We start from the raw sequence: 19,217 nt of genomic DNA on the forward strand, positions 1-19,217 counted from the left end.
AAACAAAACACAGGTTGAAAAGCATTTCACATGAAACTCCACAAGCCGACATAGCTGTGTATTGAATGAGAGATCTGATAAGCAATGGATGGCTCCCCAGGCACAGAGGCTATATAGATTAGTCTGATCCAGCTGCTATCACTCTCTGGGAATGGCCAAGCACTCACTTTCACTCAGTAGCACTAAGCACATTATACTGCATTACAGGTTGGAAACACGCTGTGCACAAATTTACAAACATCAAGCCTTAATCAACAAACTGTTTACAAGGGCGCAGTTTGGAACGAGACTGAGCAACATAAAATCTGACACTATGAGTGCACAATGTTAGCAGCGATTGCCTAATGCTCGGTCACTACAGCTGCAACATGCTCGGTGTGGCGGCGGTTGGTGTTCTTACGAGCGGTTTGTTTCATCTGACTGCACCTATTTCATCATATCCATGTGTAAGCTCAATGCATTTCATCATCAGTCTTCAATTAGCCGCCTTTCTTTTTGTCCTTCTTCTCTTCCATTGATATGTCCATCATGTCAGATCTCATTCGCCCAGGAAGAGGCGGCACGGCAACAATAGATGAAGTGGCAGAGCACTTTGACTCTTTTAGAACATTATATAAGCCCGCTCAGCTCTGTCAGCTCTACTTGAGATGGAATATTCTGCTGTGAAAGAACCGAGAACCTGGCAGGATCTGAAGTACGCCAATTTGTGCCCGGTGAGCTCTTTCAAAGCCAGATAGAGTAATTAAAATAGGTGTCAAGGACACCATCCTTTAACTGACCCCGTGCCGTTCTGTTCAGCTCTTATGAACAGGGATCGACTCGAGAGCAGAACCGCCGCAGTCCCCTGGCGTGCTCTGCTCAGGGAGTGCGGATGACAAATCCTTCAGCGGCATGACTCGTGCACACACGCATTTACAAACATATGCATGCAACGTTATTATTTGACACCTGCCTTGAGGCACGCGTGACACATGTTAATGAGACAGGCCCTGCCAGTAGCTGGGAGCACGCCGTTATCCTCCACGGCAGCACATCACTGCAAAAACCAAAGTCATTTTCACCTCCGCCACCTGTCATTGTCACAGTGATGGAAAGAAGGAATGGAAATCATCTTTCTACCACGCAGTCATGAAAACCTTTCCCCATGTGCACTTCATCCTCTGTCTGGCGAATAATGAAAACATACACAAATTCTAAGATTGAATCTGGCAACTGACACAAGCAATGAACAAAAGCTCATCTGCAAGGTCACAGAGTGACATTTAATCCACAGGAGACGAGTTATCCCTTAGAAGCTGGAGGGGCTTTAAGGGCCATGGTTATAACAGTGATATAAGCTCCATATCTTTCAGGTCAATGACTGAGCTATAAAAATCTCAAGGCAATTAACAGGTAATGCATGTAGAGCCATGTCTTTATTTGTTACAGCATACTCTGTGTGTGTGTCTGTGTGTGTGTGTGCATGTACACACAGGTGCATGCACATGTGTGTGTGTGTGCTCCATTCACTTGATACGTTCCACTGACTAAAGCCTTTCCAGTTAGAAATCACTCAAGCCATAAGTTATTGCAGTTAAATGGTATTATAAAATGAGTGCTTCCAGCCAACTGATCTGATTGGTCAAATAAGCATTCCAATTGTACTTTATGGGCCTGTAAAGTTCCAACCATGCTTTATGACCCTTGGGCTTTATGAAATTACATAAAAATGAAATGGGCACTCGGCTAACTGCAGGAGATGCACAACATCTTATTTTGTTTCTATTCTTTTGTTGAGTTTTTATTTATTTATTTATTTTTTTGTTGTTTCTAGTTTGTTGCCCATTGTAAAAAAGGTGTTGACATGTATAGTAAATGTGTGAAATTGATAACCCTGCAGGAAACAACATGCTCTGACTGGCTACAGGTTGGTGAAGGTGGTGAAATGGAAGAAATCATTAAGATGGATCTTTTGCTTTGGGATGCACATAAATGTCAATAAACTGTGGTGGCACAAAGTCTCGCTCTGCATGCGATGATAGATTTTTTGATTGTTTGTATGAAGCAGACATTGTATACAAATTGGTGGACCCCCGTAGATGTCGCCTCTTTCATTGTGTTTCAAAGTTTGATTTGAGTCTAGCTGTTGAAATCAGAGGCTGCCTTCCCGTTACACTTCGACAACGTTTAAAGAGCACGGAGCTGTGCAAACATCAGGCATATTAAAAGCATTTTAAAACATTGAAAAGATTCTAAATCTGTAGTATTTACAAATAATATACATGAGTTGAATGAGTGACAAGTTTTGACTGATAAAGCAAACCATTTATTTCAGCTGGCCTCCTGGGATTTTGTTGTATTTAGTCAGGTGTTACTATTTTATTCTTACTAGCATGTTGCCTGTGGGGATCCATGGGCTCTAGCTTGGGTAATGTTTATAAAGTTTAGAAATGCAGCTGACATTTTTCAAAGGTGATAATAAAATAAGCAAAGCTTGTATAATGAGTTGGAATGGTGTGTGAGTCTAGAATATCTTTAGAACGTTAGACCTGAACAGTTTTTAGAAGAGGAACTCCAACCATTAATTTCCTGTTAATTGTGTAATTTTCAAGATTAATTTACTGTCTTAATGTATTTATAAATTGTTTAGGGTCTCGTATCATATACACAGTATTACTATGATTATGATGATTACTTTTTAACTTCTATTTTGTCATTTGATTTTTAAATGGACCACAATGGAAATAGTAAGTGTTTTCACTTTCTTGTGTCATCCATGTATTTTTAATGTATCTACAATTATATTACGTACTTACAATGAACTCACTAAATAAAATCATGCAACGCACGCTTTTAATATAAAGACGACTTACCGCCCCCTGCTGGAATGGCATGTGAATTGTTCAATGTTGTTAGCTAATATACGTAGCATCTCCAAAAATATTTGTCCTATCAATGCTCCATTTTGGAAGCATTCATCCTTGATCCAAAATACATAAGCATACCAAAAAGCAATGTCAGCTCGAACTTTTATATATATGTACACACACACCACACACACACACAGCTTTTTGTCTTTCTGCATTCTGCTGCACGCAGGTGCTTCTAATTTTAGACACAAACAGAGCATGGCAGAAGACATCACATGGACCTATAGTTTTCACTCATGGGTACAGTAACACAAAATGGTAAAAGCACCATGAGACTTAACTAAAGTAAACCAACTGAACTACAAAAACATAAATCAATAACACTAACACACCTGTTAAAATAACATGAACCACAGTAACAACATTTAAAACCCAAAACCTCAAACTCCCATGGTGCATTGCAGCACAACATCCATTGTTAACTGGCTAGCAAAAATTGGTAATTTCTCCAAAAAGTATTGGTCCTATCAACTTTCCGTTTTTGCAGCGTTTATCCTTGACCAAAAATATATAAGCATACCAAATGCACGCAGGCACACACGCACTCACACAAAGGTCATTTGGCTATTATAAATAGATTAAATGATCATCAGTAACTGTCTTTGTGATGTCTAACATGAACAGTAGACCAACAACTAATACAGTAAATACTTGAACAAATTAAAATGAGGTTAACTTGATAACTGCTTAATTTCTTTAATGAACTATATGTCAGATATCACTTTTGATTATTTCTTATTTAAATATAAATGCTTGGATATAACCCCCCCCCCCCCCCACACACACACACACACCCTCCCTAATCCCTCTGAAGAGAATATTTTTATCAAAATTGTAGGGTGCCTAAAACTTTGCAAGGAACTCTATACAATATAGAAAATGTGATTCAGTGTAGTATTGAGCAACTAACACTGAACAATAATTATAGCAAACACGGATGATAAGTACATATCACTTTTGAAGTGCGTAGTATAGAGTACAAATGGAATTCCACAGTTTCAATTTTTCTTTTCTGATTTTTCTATTTTCTGTCCATCTGTGGCTCTATAGTCTGGAGAAAATCAAACTGGAAGTATCCAAATATTCCTGTTCTGACAAACATCAAATGTGAAGTTTTTTCCTTTTTTTAAATTTTCAATCCAGTCTCATGTATATTTTGTTTTGTTTTTTTGTTTTGTTTTTTTGATACTGTCACAAAATGTGTCACATGTTTGTGAAACAGTCAAATTTCAGTCACTATTATTAACACTTATTGTAACCCTAATCATTACCGTAACGCTAACCATAATGCCACCCTTCCATCCAAAATTTTGTGATACCATCATAAAATTATTTTATGATACATCACAAAAAAGTTACATGTTTTGTGATGGTATCAGAAACTAATACATTAAATCACTTTTTGTGATGCCATCACGAACTTGCTGAGATCAGGTTGTAAGCACCATACATATTTATAAAGTCACAAAACTCAGTTGCAGAAATAGTCGTACAGACACACCCACACCCAAGCACACAAAACAAAATTTAACCCCTTAATGCCTGAATTTATATAGCTGTATATAAAGAAAATGTTGTGTGTGTGTTTTTGCCTTTAAGTAGATGGTAAATAATGTTGAGATTATTCATTTCACTTTTGCACAAAAACCTGATAGTAATATTGGGTATTCTGGTAATGACTTTATGTTATAATGTTATAATAATAATGATGGTATGTTGCAAATTTGCAACAACAGGCATCCAGGTCAATTTGGTAAGTTGCATGTTTGAGTCAGAGATTGTAGCATATATGCAACGATGGGCATTAAGGGGTTAATTTTGTTTTAGATGATCGGTGTTATTGTGTGGCAGCATGGTTGCCAAGCAGTTACTGTGCTTGTTTCCAAAGCAGAAGGTTCCCAGTTCAAGGCCACCCCTACCCCATTCTCCATGTAATGTGGAGTTGGGTCAGGAAGGGCATCCGGCTAAATTTTATTGCTGTGGTGACCCCAAGTGAAAAAGGGAGGAAGCCAAAAGAACTTACCGTAGATGTTATTGTGTGGTGCAGGACAACATTGAATAAAATGGTTTGTAAAATACCTGACCTAATAGAAGTAAGCGTTCATAAAGTGCATACCAACAAAATGTGTACTTTGCAAGTGTCTAACTCAACAAGCACGGAAATATTTAAATTAAAATACAAAATAATAATGCAACATATTGTGTTAAAAGATATGAACAGAGGCCAAAATAAGAGGCTCACGAGTTCACACATTTGCAGTGGTTTTTACCGAATTATGCAAGAAAAATTTGCAGACAAACTCACTAACTCATTAATGCTGTCCATGCTCTGCTAATTACAGGGAATATATTTTTTTTTATATATATATAAAATGCACTGGACTACCTAAAATAAATTGTGTAGTTTTATCAGCTAAAACAAATTGTGTATATTTAAAGGAGAAGATGTGGTCACATAGTTAACATATTGATATTTTTCAGTTATTGTGTTTAGAAGTATGGGACATGAATTTGCCTTAAACCTTTGCACAGTACTCTATATGAACACAGGTACTGACATTTCTCCATTGAACTCAGCAGCAGCACAGAGTAAACTATAACAGAATGCTACGTGTGAATGGATAACAGCTGGACATAATGTCTTCTGACTGATACAGGTCAGTTGTCAGATGACCAGATTCAGGTGGCTTTGACTGCTTTGCTGTAATGTCTCTCTTTTCATTATCTACCAAAATACCACCATAGAAATGACTATCGTGAATGTTCGTGTCAGTGTTTTCTGCCACATCTAATCACATACCTCATTACTCTTCTTTACACATTTTTACACAAGACACCTTCTGTCCCTGTTCCTGTGAATACAGGGATATTGTGTAAATAAGCTTCATTCCTGATATGTTGTCATGGCCTATCCTCATATTTACCTTAATTGTCTCACTTGATATTGGATTTTTTTTTTCAGATTTTAAAATAAGGGCCTTTTTGCTGTTCTCATATTTAAAGGTACAGAAAGGTACACATTACTTGCACTGAAATCTTGTTGTTATAAAGTATCTTATTTCTCTTATATATTGCAAAAATCATAGGTAATTCTATTGCTGGTACAGTATTTATTTAGTGGGACTCTTTGGCAAATATAGTGAGTTTGCCCTGTAAAAGCACATAGTGCATACTGGATACAAGGTTCAAGTTCGTTCCCCAGACAGAACGTGGAACTTGGTATTTCTGACTTACAGGTCAGAAAAATACATCTGATAAGCTATGACTCATTTGGTAACCAAGTAAAAACAAAACTGTAACTAACAGTATTGCCACCTGACAGAGCAGAAGTGTGAGTGTTGTCTTATTTATATCTAGCAGATATCCAGCAAAACCTTTTTGTGAAATTTGTCCAGATTTTATCTGGCATTCTTCTCAATAGGTTCTCTGGTGACCTGCAATTTATTACGTAGCTGTGTTGGTCACAATTTTTCTGTTTCCTTTTTACGTTGTCTTTTTTGTAGACTTTCAGACACAAGTGAACATCTACTGCATTTCTTCAGTTCCATCATTTGAACACTAGTAATACTGTATATAGCTGTAATATTAAACCATTGATATGGTGAATCCTTTATTTGAATACTAATGAACAATATTAACATGATGTCAAAGAAACTCCCCTTTTTAACTTAAATAGTCAAAAATTGAGAGGGACTCCACCTTTAAACTCTATACTTTGTGGTATGGTGTTACTGACCAGCCCAGCCTTAGGTTTTTTTTTCGTTGTCACGAAATGATTCAAATTTTCGTGACAGGGTTTTTTTTTTTTAACTCACGATTACTATCCCTACTCCTACTCCCAACCCTAAACTTAACCATAACCTAACCCTATTCCTTCCCCTAGCCCTAACCATAACCACCCCGACGCCCCGCTGCACTTTTAATTATGTGCAGCCATCACGGAATGAATTAGAATGAATTTGGTGCTGCCATGACGAAAATTTTGCACTTTTCGTGACATACGATGAACAATAGATGAATGTATATTTTGTGCTACTGATCATGGCAACTGGACTGGTTGTACTGACTCAAATGATCAAACTTCCTAACAGACATCTGTGATTTCTCTTCTTTCCATAAAGAGCTACTTTATAGCACACCACAGCATTTCATTTATTAGAATTTATTATACTCCAGCTTACCAGCCTTGATTTTCAGCTTATAAAACAATGCTGTCTGTATATAACCCTTACTAATGGTGTAAATGGCCCCTGAAATGAACAAATGTTGTCAACAAATGTTTTGACAGTTTCCAAATAAAATCTGTATTTAGCTGTTGCATGCTGTCACTCATTATATAAAGGATTCTGTCAATACGACTCATGAAACACTGATATTGTGCTCCAAATCTACTGAGAACACCTAATGCAGTTATCATGATTATTTACTGAAGATGATAATTATGCATTACATCCCAGGATCTGTGTAGAAATCTCTAATCAGTGCCCTATACATAAAGTGTTTCCGATATTTTCTGAGATACTTCATGCTTGGCAACTGACATGCTCCCTATCTCCTGAATTAAATTTCAAAGTATGTCCACGCCACTGTGCAGCTTGTTTTTCAATATATTTTTAGTTGTTTCAACATGGTATCCTCTTAAGGATGTCTGGACAAAGTGGGAGTGAAGAAACTGCCCTGGTAATTATCCTCTTGTCTACAGTCAACTATGTAGTCTTGCATTATTCACATCCTTCCATTTGCACAAATATCCATGTGTGTCATAGCAATGAGCTGCAGTTAGCAAGGCCTGTCATTACCACAGGAAATGTCCTCCCCTTCTGAACGGCTGCCTTCTGCCATGCCAAGCTCACTCATAACAGGAAAATTCCCTTCAAATATCAATGAATTTCAGACAAGTCCTTATATTTTCCAGATGAGATATGAAAAAAAAAAAGAGAAGAAGAGAAGTCCTGAGAATACTTCACAATAATTCTACAGGTGACCTCAATAGGTCAGCTGTTAGAATGGGACAAAACCCCCATTGGGGTTTATATACCTGGGACTCTCCACCTTTTGGTTTTTAGAACTGAAGAAGCCTTTGAGATGAGAAGTAAAATGTCTTCAAAAAACTTAAGGAAGTCCAGTTGCCCTATTCAAGTTCCAGAGACGACTACGACCTGGATTACTGAGAACCTGCACTCACTTTCACAATATACTCGGGGGAAAAAGGCCATTGTGTACAGTAGAATTTCCAACCCACTCTAACGCCACTCTAAGTTCATGATGGCATCATGAAAAGTGATTTAACCTCTTAATTTGTGAAACCGTCACAAAATGTAGTCGATTTTCATGATGGTATCACAAAATTTAGGGTGACATGGGGGAGGGGGCATTTGGGGTTATGGTTAGGGTTAAATTAGTCAGTGATGGGTGACGCCATAACGAAAATATATTCAATTACATGATGGTATCACAAAAAACAACCAAACAAACAACAAAAAACAACATGAGACTGGGTTTGGATTTTTTTAGGTAATTTATTTACACATGCACAATTTAACATGGATGCATGTTTGGGAACTGTGGAGCAGGTGCCAGTGTCTTCACTGCCACCTGTTGGACAGTTCACAAATGGGCATCCATGTTAAATTGACTGGAAACAATGCTCCCAAATACAGGCGTTGCAAACAGTTGTAAACTTTGCAAAACAGATTTTCAGATTTTACTGTTTGTTGTCACTAATTTGCTGTATCTATGAAAGCCTTTAGTACTTGCAGATTCTGTGCATTCTTTTAACTCTGGTTTTACTTTTACATTCTGTTATAATTTTGGCTGATATCAATCAATCAATCAATCAATCAATTTTTTTATATAGCGCCAAATCACAACAAAAACAGTTGCCCCAAGGCGCTTATATTGTAAGGCAAGGCCATACAATAATTATGTAAAACCCCAACGGTCAAAAAGACCCCCTGTGAGCAAGCACTTGGCTACAGTGGGAAGGAAAAACTCCCTTTTAACAGGAAGAAACCTCCCGCAGAACCAGGCTCAGGGAGGGGCAGTCTTCTGCTGGGACTGGTTGGGGCTGAGGAGAGAACCAGGAAAAAGATGATATATGACATTGTAGTCAGCATCATGGTTCTCCCCTTGGTTCACTTGTTAGCTGATGCTCAGATGAAGCATGCGCCACATCTCTCTGGTGGTAGACATGTGTATGGGATATTATACAGACACCAAAGTTACTTTTACAGTTGACATGGTGCATCTGTTGACATTATCCTTATGTCCTCTTTTAATTTGGTGGGTTACACATTGATAGCATTTCAACTAAATTCTTTTATACAGCGCCAAATCACAACCAAAGTTGCCCGCAAGGCGTTGCATTGTCATGCTTGGCCCCGGCTCAGGGTTTAGGTCCTGATTTTGGCACTATGTCCTTTATGGTTTTATAGTTTTTGTTTTCATTTGTTTATTCTTTCTCTTGTAAATCTCAGTGTGGTTCTGTTTAATGCTTTGCTTTGCTTTCTAGGTAGTCACTGGTTCCATTCTTTATCTTATTTTGTTTCGCATTTATTTATTCTATAGTATGTTCCATTTGTTGTTTATTGCATTATTCAGTTGTCACCTGTTTTGTTTTTTTGTTCATTCCATAGTTTGTTCTGGCATTTTTATTGGACCAGTTCCATTCCAGTTTTACTTTTAAGCAGTAGTTTCCTGGTTTTCCTCTTGTTATGGTAGTTCTTAGTTTTTCCCTTTTGGTTTGCTCACATTCATTTTTTGCACACGTCATGTTTCTCAGTTATTTTTCTGTCACTCTCTTCTCTTGTTTTGCACTACTTTGTTTTGCCCTCTCGCACTCTCTTGCCTTTCTTTTCTCTTCTTTGGTCACTTCACCACACCTCTTTCCTGAACTTTCCACACACCTGCTTCACATCAACCTGATTAGTTTGCTCCTCTTTAAAACCCTCACAGTTCCACAGCTCACTGCGTGATTGTTGACCTTGTTCACTTTCTCGTCTCTTGTTCTTGTCCAGTTTACTTTTGTGTGTTTTGACCTTGCTTTTGTGCTCCAACCTCCGCCTTGCCGTATCCTGAACTCTGCCTATATTTTGACTCTGCCATTGTTTTGCCTGCTATATACCTCAACGCCGTGTGAATGAACCCTGCCTGGTTTATGGACCACGTCCCAGCCTGTACCATGTCTGATACCTCTGCTTCCATGTCTGACTACCTGTGTACCGAACCCAATGCCTGGTTTCAAGATAAGCCTATTATTCATCTAAACCAAACCATGCCTGTGAGTCTGCATTGGTCTCCTACTGCTTCCGGTTTTCAGCCCACCACGAGCCCTGACATACATAAGGGTAAGGTCTAACCTTACCAACCCTCCTAAGCAAGTGCATAGGTGACAATGGTAAGGAAAAACTCTCTCTGCCTTTTTTGAGGAAGAAACCTGAAGCAGACCAGACTCAGAGCAGTGACCCACTGATTAGGCCATTCTAACATTATCAGAGAGTGTAAAACAAAGAGCAAATAAATAAAGTGCAGATAAAAACAGTATGCAGAACACAATCCAGAACAGATCTGATTCCAAACAGTCCCAATTTTAAGTCAGTATGACGTATTGACCATTGTTTATGAGTTATTGCTAACTCAAGCCTGTTGTGATGCACTAACTCAGCTGTTCACACACTTATCTACATTTCTGTGGTAAAAGCCATGTACAGCAGAAATGTAGATGTACAGTGTTACTAGTGCAAAAAGACCCCTGTCTGTACTGTACCATCAGTAGTGAGACAAACACACAACCTTCCTTTTCTCTTCCATCATGAAAAAAAACATACCTATGTGTCTCAGCCAATATTTGGCAAGTAGAGTAACAAACACAGCTTTGTTATTTTGCTGAGTTCCAGCTGGTTAAACATCTGGTCTGACATCTGCAGCGCTACATTTAAAAAAGAAAAGAATCCATGCTAACAGCTTGGTTAAAACAGGACTGAAACTGTGCAAAAGTTGTTATATTATCGTGAAACTGTCAGAAAGACAGTCAAACAGCAGTTAAAAGGTTGAAGAGTGCACAGGACGCTTCTTCGAACTATCTAACTGATATCTGATAATCACAAGCCTCATTATTTCACTGGCCAGTGTGCAGTGACTATAGTAGGCAGTTATTTTTGTGTTTTTGTCTTCGAGGCTTGTGTTGAAGTTCAGACACATTATTTCTGCTGTGGATACATGTGTTGGTAGGGTTGCAGAAACCAGCAGCTGAGGGCCCTTTGATGGAGAGGAAAGGTTTAGTGACCTTGACCTTGCGGATGATGCTGTAATGTTTGTGGACTCAATGGATACCCTGATTGCAGCACTTGAGAAACTGAGCGAGGAGCCAAAGTGTCTGAGTTTGTGATTGTCCTTGATCAAGACTAAGATCCAGGCTTTCAATCAGCTCTGGACTCGGCCATCAGAAGTGCATCTGTATGTGATGAAAGTGTCAAACCTGTAGAGACATTCACTTATCTTAACAGTGATGCTCATATCTCTCATCTCATGTCCATGAGATCAAAAAACACCTATATGGAGTCAAGAAGTCGCTTGATGGAGGTGTTTGGTGATGGCCATTCCTTTGTTTTAGGGGTGGATATGGTGACATACATGCTCTCAGACCTGAACTGACCAGAATCAAAACTGAAATAAACCGACGTTCATTTCAATTTAATTTATTTATATGGTGCCAAATTATAAATCACACCAGGGCACTATACACCAGCATGGGGTTTGTCTTACCTACCCCATGAGAAAGCACATGGGCTTCAGCGATAAGGAAAAACGTCCTCAGAGGAGTTTTCATTTGGCTTTGACCACACTGACAATTAAAACAAAATCACAATCCAGAACTGTCAGAACATGGAGTTATTGTATATAGAAGTGTTGCAGATAATCAACCTTATATAGTCCAGTGTTCATAATGACAGATGGGCAAAGGATATCCAGGACGTGATGACCGGAGTCCTGACCGTACAGACAGCGCCAGGAAAGCCAAAGCAGTGAGTTCATCGATGCCAGATCTGTCACTGAATTACAACATTCTGCAATTCTTCAGGTCTTTAGTAGAGAAGCTTGAATCTTCACTTCACTTTACTTGACTTCACTTTATTTGTGTCCCCCATGGGGCAATTAGTTTTGCAGCTTGAGAATACATTAAAAGCACATGACACACAGAACACATATCAGTACCATGGTGCAGCATCACAAACAATTACACAGTCCAAACATTAAAAAATACAGTCCATTAAAATGCTTCCACAGTTTTAACTCCTTCCTTGGCCTGTGTTCAGAACAGTAATGGCTGCAGGAACAAAAGAGAACTTAAATCTGTTACCCTTCACAGAGGGAAACCTGAGCCGTGAGCCAGAAGGTAAATATTGAAAGTCACTAAAAAGAGGATGAGCAGAGTTCGACAGTATACTCAATGCTTTCCTCTTCACTTGTCTGTAGTATAGGTCAGACAACGTACTCTGTGGTACTCCCAGTACCTTTCCACAGGCCTTCACTATTTTAACCAGTGAATTTTTAGCCTTAAAACTGAGATTCCCATACCAGCACAACATAGAAAAGGTTAAAACAGACTCGATACAAGATTTGCAAAAAAGAATCATAATAGTCTTATCCACTTGAAAATAAGACAATTTACAAAGACAGAACAGATATTGTTGACCCTTTTTACACAACATGTCAGTATTAACATTAAAATTTAGCTTGTGGTCAATTATAGTCCCCAGATACTTATAAGTTTCCACAGACTCCACCTGCTGGCCCTTAATGAAGGTAGCCTGAGCTGGTGTGAGCTGTCGTCTGAAGTCCACAGACATATCTTTTGTTTTAGCCACGTTTAGTTGTAAATATGACTCATCACACCACTTTACAAAATCTTCCACCACCGGGCCATGGTTATTCTCATGATTTTGTACGATACTAACAATGACAGTATTGTCTGCAAATTTCAAAATAAAACGATTTTCGTGACGGCTTTGACAATCATTAGTGTACAATATGTACAGAAGTGGTGAAAGGACACAGCCCTGAGGAGATCCTGTTGAGGACAAAAGGGTGTCTGACATGCACCCATTTACTCTGACTCTCTGTGATTGGTCTGTTAAAAAAAAAAAAAAATCGACTGGACTGGGTTGCTTGACGCGAGGACGTTTCGTTTCAAATCATAGAAGCTTCCTCAGCTAAAATTCTTGCTCTGGTAGTCTGACTTCTGTCTGACTCTTGTCGAGAAGAATAAACAGAAGCCACAAAAGCTGGAGTTTTAAACCTAACCAGACGCCTCCTACCGAGAGGCAGACTGCTATTGGCTAGTGACTAAACAATTGCTTTAATTAGCACCTATCGTGCTCTAGTTAGCACCCTCCTAATGACAGGGTAGCTGTTCGTCCTAACGATGGGACTGACGCCTCTCCTGATGGCGTGAATGACTCATTACCATGAACAAAAGACTGAAACTGCTTTGATCTGAGTACCCCATTGTAAACAGGGGACAAAGCATGTCTCAGACCCCCTCCCTGGTTAAGGCTGGGTTTCAGCTGTTTCACATAGAATGCCTCCTTCACCCCTCTCTCAAACCATTTCTTCTCTCTGGCTAAGATTTTAACTTCCTTGTCCTCAAATGTGTGGTTAGTGTCTTTAAGGTGGAGATGAACTGCAGACTGAGGTCCACTGGCACCCTCTCTGCGGTGCTGGTATAGCCTTTTGTGTAACGGTTGCTTAGTCTCACCTATGTAGTGTTCGTTACAGTTTTCCTGACATCTGATAGAATACACTACATTGCTCTGTTTGTAACTAGGGATCCTGTCCTTTGGGTGAACTAATTTCTGCCTCAAGGTATTAAGAGGTTTAAAGTAAACTGGGATTTTGTGCTGTCTGAAGATCCTCTGTAGTTTTTCCCCTACTCCTGCTAAATAAGAGAGAGACAATAAGGGAGAGTCTTTGTCCCCTGTTTACAATGGGGTACTCAGGTCAAAGCAGTTTCAGTCTTTTGTTCATGGTAATGAGTAATTAGCATTGTCAGGAGAGTTGTCAGGAGAGGCATCAGTCCCATCGTTAGGAGGGACAGCTGCCCTGTCATTATGAGGGCACTAGAGCACAACAGGTGCTAATTACAGTAATTGTTAGTCACTAGCCCATAGCAGTCTGCCTCTCAGTAGGAGGGGTCTGGTTAGGTTTAAAACTCCAGCTTTTGCTGGCTTCTGTTATTTTTCTCTACAAGAGTCAAGACAAAAGTCAGACTACCAGAGCAAGAATTTTAGCTGAGGAAGCTTCTGCGATTAGAAACGTCCTCGCGTCAAGCAACCCCAGTCCAGTTGAAGATTGAAGCTTCTCTACTATTATGTGATATCCTAAATTAATACCTAACATTATAGCCCAATAACTATCATAGTTTGCCCACAGTCAGCTTCTTGTTTTGAATTTAGCCAATAAAACAGTTTGAGTCAAAGCTTTGAAGCACCCATTAAGATTCCAAGATGCTGATCTTTGTTTCAGATCACAAAAGTGCACAGATGATTATTTCATCGATTTGAGAAGGAAAGAGCAATCTTCTCATGTCTGACTCACGTGAACAAAGCACAGGGCTGTAGCACAAGTGCAGGCTAAATGCATGTAAGCGCAGTTTAAATGCACCTCTAATACTGGGCTACTGAATAGGATTTGGAAACTTCATGCACCAGACAGAAAAACTTAAAAGAAGGTGCCTTTATGCACCAAATCCTAATATAGGCTAAACATTCTCTAGACTGTTTATTACATTGTCTTTAAAGACATGCAGGTTAGGTGAATTGGAAACTTTATAATTGCCCAAGGGGTCTTGATCTCAGTGGGACTAACCTTAAATGGACTGCAATTATATAGCGCTTTTCCATCTGCATCAGACGCTCATGGTGCTTTAACCTTGTTAAATAAATATAATAATAATAATAATAATAATAATCTCATCTCATCTTCAACTGCTTTTCCGGGTTCGGGTCACGGGGGCAGCAGCCCCAGACTTCCCTTTCCCATGCCACATTGACCACCTCTGACTGGGGAATCCTGAGGGGTTCCCAGGTCAGAGTGAAGATATAATCTCTCCACCTAGTCCTGGGTCTTCCCCAGGGTCTCCTCCCAGATGGATGATCACAGTGCATCGTTGGCCATTACAAATCTGCCAATTTTCGACTATGAATCGGGAATTCTCATGCTTGTTTTTACTGAGGGATTGGAAGCAATGGAATTGCATAAAGACTTTTTCTTCGGGGATGTGCAGTATGTGGTTCTGAATGAAGCAGTGATCAATGTGGCACCTTTCCTGATCTCATAATTATGAGATCTTTTCTCATAATTACGAGGTGTCCTTTTTTTTTCTCCAGTGAATGCAGTGCACTTCCTTAAGTAGTCAACATTCTACACATATCATTTCTATGTTACATTTCCACTTTAACCAGATCATTTCATGAACCAATCAAGTCATTCACAATTATTTTAGTAAAAATCACATAAAGCACATTGTGTTTATCAATGTTATTATGCATTATCTATACAGGAAATTTGTACAAATTGTATTCATGGTAGCCTGCGAGTTAAAAAAAAATGTGGTTGGCGGGTGACTGACAGGCTCGCCCGTCAAGGGTGGTCTCCACTGACTCTGAGGGCAGGCAAGGCACCCACCCATGTTGGTGGGTATGCTGGCAACCCAACCACAAAGTTAGATTTCCTCTAACAAACCAAAATTTAATTAAATTAAATGAAAACACTGAAATTAAGTGTTGGAATATATTTCTGCATATTGTCACTGACAGGGACTTGCATACTCTGACTTTCAGCAAACCATACTTATTTTTTATTTACTAATTATGTTGTAGTATATTTTTCTGCCTCAATAATTTAAGGGGGCAGCACCCTTTGCACCCTCTAGTGACCATCCACCCCTGCCATGCATACAGGTCTGTGTCACCAAGTGCAAATGTGACAATGCATGCTTTGGTGTGTGTGTATGTGTGTGTGTTTGCTTATTTATTTGTGCACTTGTGTGTGCCTTTGAGTTTTTTCTATGACATAAAATAACACACTGCCATATGTGTCACTGTTGGCAATATTTCCAGCGTGGTCAATCTTATCTCACACATCTTGAACGATTTCACCAACACAAGCATTTCTGTACAATCCTGCAGTAATACATTTTCTTATTGTATTATTGTGGCATGTGTAACTGGATTAATTTGTATCCATCCTCAGCACGTTGGACTTCTTTGCAAAAATGGAGCACAAGTGTGCTACCTAGAGCTGTGCATCTCTCCTTTATAAAACAATGCAATACATATCTAGACACATGGACTATGATATGATTCAGGAATTACACTTTTTTTATATTATTGACCAATTCATGTCAATGCAGTTTGTTTCAGTGAAATATGTTGCAATCCAATCCAGTTCTTTGTTTAGTGTAGACATCTATTATCCATGATGGTATAGAACAATCTATAAGTGGCATTGATTACCTTCAAATATACATTTCATGAAAATCAGAGCCATTTTTCAGGTTTTGACCAGTGTATGCAGTACACTGATGCTGCCTCTGCTCTCCTTTTTTGTTTACCACCGGGGGCACCACTGCATACAACAGCACCAAATGCAGCATAAATGAAGCCCAGAAGAAGAAGCCAACTGTTAAGTAGCACTGCATGAATTGCATCATAATTTTCCTGTTCTGAACCATATGTAGTATGAACAAATTGTGAAATCTGTCCTTATAATTAATAATTACCATTATTAATAACAAACTTGCAATTTTTTGGTATACAAATTGCACTGGAGTATAAATCACAGGGTCTCCAAAACTCAACAAATGTGATTTCTAATCTGAAAAACACAATATCAGCAAAACAAGCTCAACTCAACCAATTCATAATGCTAAACTTGATCCACCGACCTGTTCATAACCCATGTTGATTAATTCAGGGGACCATGTATGGATGTAGCTGCATCTATTACTTTGGAATTGATGGTTGATTCTCTCTGGGTTTGACGCCATATTATACAACGGCTAAGACCAAGCTTTACTAAATTATAAATAACTTTTTAATGATATGAGATAGAAACTTACTTTTTTTGCTGAAAAGTTAACTCTGCGGACCTTCGAGCCAGCCATCGGCCATCTTTGTACTCCTCATAGAAGCTGTGTGATGACGTGCGCAATGTGAGTGTCCAATCGGAATTGGTTCACCGTCACATGGTTTTCCAAAATCCAATCGTAGGGCAGATTTACCTTACGTGAAAAGCCAAAGATCGTTTTCAGGAGTGATATGTTACTAGTTGGCCCGTTTGAATAGCCCCCTTGGAGCTCCAATGAGTACATACTATTAGTACATACTCAGTGTGCCCTGTGCCATTACGCACAGCGATCAGTGAAAGCAGGAGCAGACAGAGAGCCTCTGATGACAATCTCACATGTGTAAACAAAGAGTGTGTAACTATCAGGATTGCTCCACTAGTTTGCATTTGAATGTTACTGGATAACTCTTTTGCTTTCTCTGCATAAAGGACTGTTTACCATATCAATGGACAACAAAACGCATAGACCATTTTGTATATCTTGTTCAAAATGTGCATTTGTGTTTATTGTTTGAAGCTTTTGTTGTACAGTCTTTCTCACAAGACCTCAAATTACCTTTATAAAGTGTCAAAACAGTTGTTTATTATAGTTTGCTGTGTGTTTTGAATAAATGTGTGTGGAAAAATATTTCTCGCTTTATTTTTCCTTGCCTATTTTTGATTGTAAACCTTTATTATACTTATAAACACAACAAAAACATATATATTCTGAAAGCACAGGTTGTTCTGAAAAAAAAAGAGACATTAAACTTGATTGTGGGATGCAGGGAGAGCTGTTAACAGCAATAATAAAACATTTATGCCAGGCGAGTGAACTGTCCAAAAAATGCCCTCGGACTCCAGAGGGTTAATTGTTATGCCCATGGTATTTACACTAAAACATATTTAGGAAACAACTACCATTTGAGCAATTTCAGGAGTAACTCTGTAATAAACATCCTCACCTATGGGAGTGCTGTGGAGTAACACCTGCTCCAGGTTGCGACCATCGTTGTAGAGAGCCAGGTGCCATGTGCCAGGGTCCATGTACTCAATGAATCCTGTTTCCTGGAGGCTGTTCAGCAGCAGACCTCTGGGAGTTTTACTCATGGAAACAGGCTCAGTCAATGATCTGGGCAGCGCCTTCCCATCCAGCAGTTTCACAAAGTCAAACTGAAAAGCCAACAGAGGATAGTAATCCAATCAGGCAAAAAGCAATATCAGCCAGTTGGAATAAGCAAACGGAAAGTCACAAAAACTTGCGTTAATCCGATGGAAATTTGCAAGCAAAAGCATGTGCAGTGGTGTGTGGCTGTTGTTCGGGGAAGCTTTGTGAAACAAACTATCGAATGTAATGGAGAGCTGCTTGCACTCACGAAAATGAAGAATAGCTTTCGACGTGGATATCAAATATGAAGAGTAAAACAGTGACTCAAGAAAGCAAGGAAAACCATCATCCATGGCAGCTCAGTCCTCCACCAAGCATGTTCCACACTAGTCGGTGCAACAGCTTGACGTGGCGCTAATGGCACGGGCTGGTTTTACCACTCAGGTTTTCAAATGGAACAGACTATTATTTCATCTGTCTAAACCTTTCTGTGCAGCTTTTGTTGCCGTCTTTAACTTGCAACACGACCAGCCTCCACTCTCCCGCTCCCCTCAGCTACATCCTCCAGCCTCCTTGAACTAGCAGCACTCGTTGAGTCTTATTCCCCCTGAGGGCTGAGTGTCACACAAGTGTCAAAAACAGCTAATTAGACCTCTTCATGCAGGCGAGAGGGGGAGCGCACCAATGTTAAAAAGCAGATGACTCAGTCTGTGTTGTATTTTTGTCTGTATATGTGCCTTGTGGAAGGCACAAAGATGTTCTACATTGTGTATCAGGTACATGTGTGTGTAGATTATTACTACAGGTGAGGGAAATCAGCACGCTGGCCCACCTGGGTGAGTACTAGCATCGGAATGATTTAATGACATTTAATGTGAGATCTGTTAAATGGCAGAGGTGATGATACCAAGGGAAGTGCAATGTTAATATCCACATGAAGAGATTATAAAGAGTGTTGCAGTATTGCATAACAATCTACGATTCTGGGATATCTGCATCGATATGATGTGCCCTGATTGGTCATATATTACTTAGACTGATGTACAGTCTTTCCTTCAGCTGATTAAAACTTATTTTACATTCAATATGGTATT

General features: G+C 39.2%; 1 protein-coding gene across 1 annotated transcript in view; it reads right to left on the reverse strand.

Annotated features, from left to right (window-relative positions):
- tenm1 (teneurin transmembrane protein 1) overlaps positions 1-19,217 on the reverse strand; it is a 728,712-nt gene that overhangs the window by 325,292 nt on the left and 384,203 nt on the right. Inside the window, 1 exon segment of the mRNA XM_034181415.1 lies at positions 17,981-18,188. Coding sequence (XP_034037306.1) covers positions 17,981-18,188 — 208 coding nt within the window.

The sequence above is a fragment of the Thalassophryne amazonica genome, chromosome 11, assembly GCF_902500255.1.
Source record: "Thalassophryne amazonica chromosome 11, fThaAma1.1, whole genome shotgun sequence".
NCBI classification, from domain to species: domain Eukaryota; kingdom Metazoa; phylum Chordata; class Actinopteri; order Batrachoidiformes; family Batrachoididae; genus Thalassophryne; species Thalassophryne amazonica.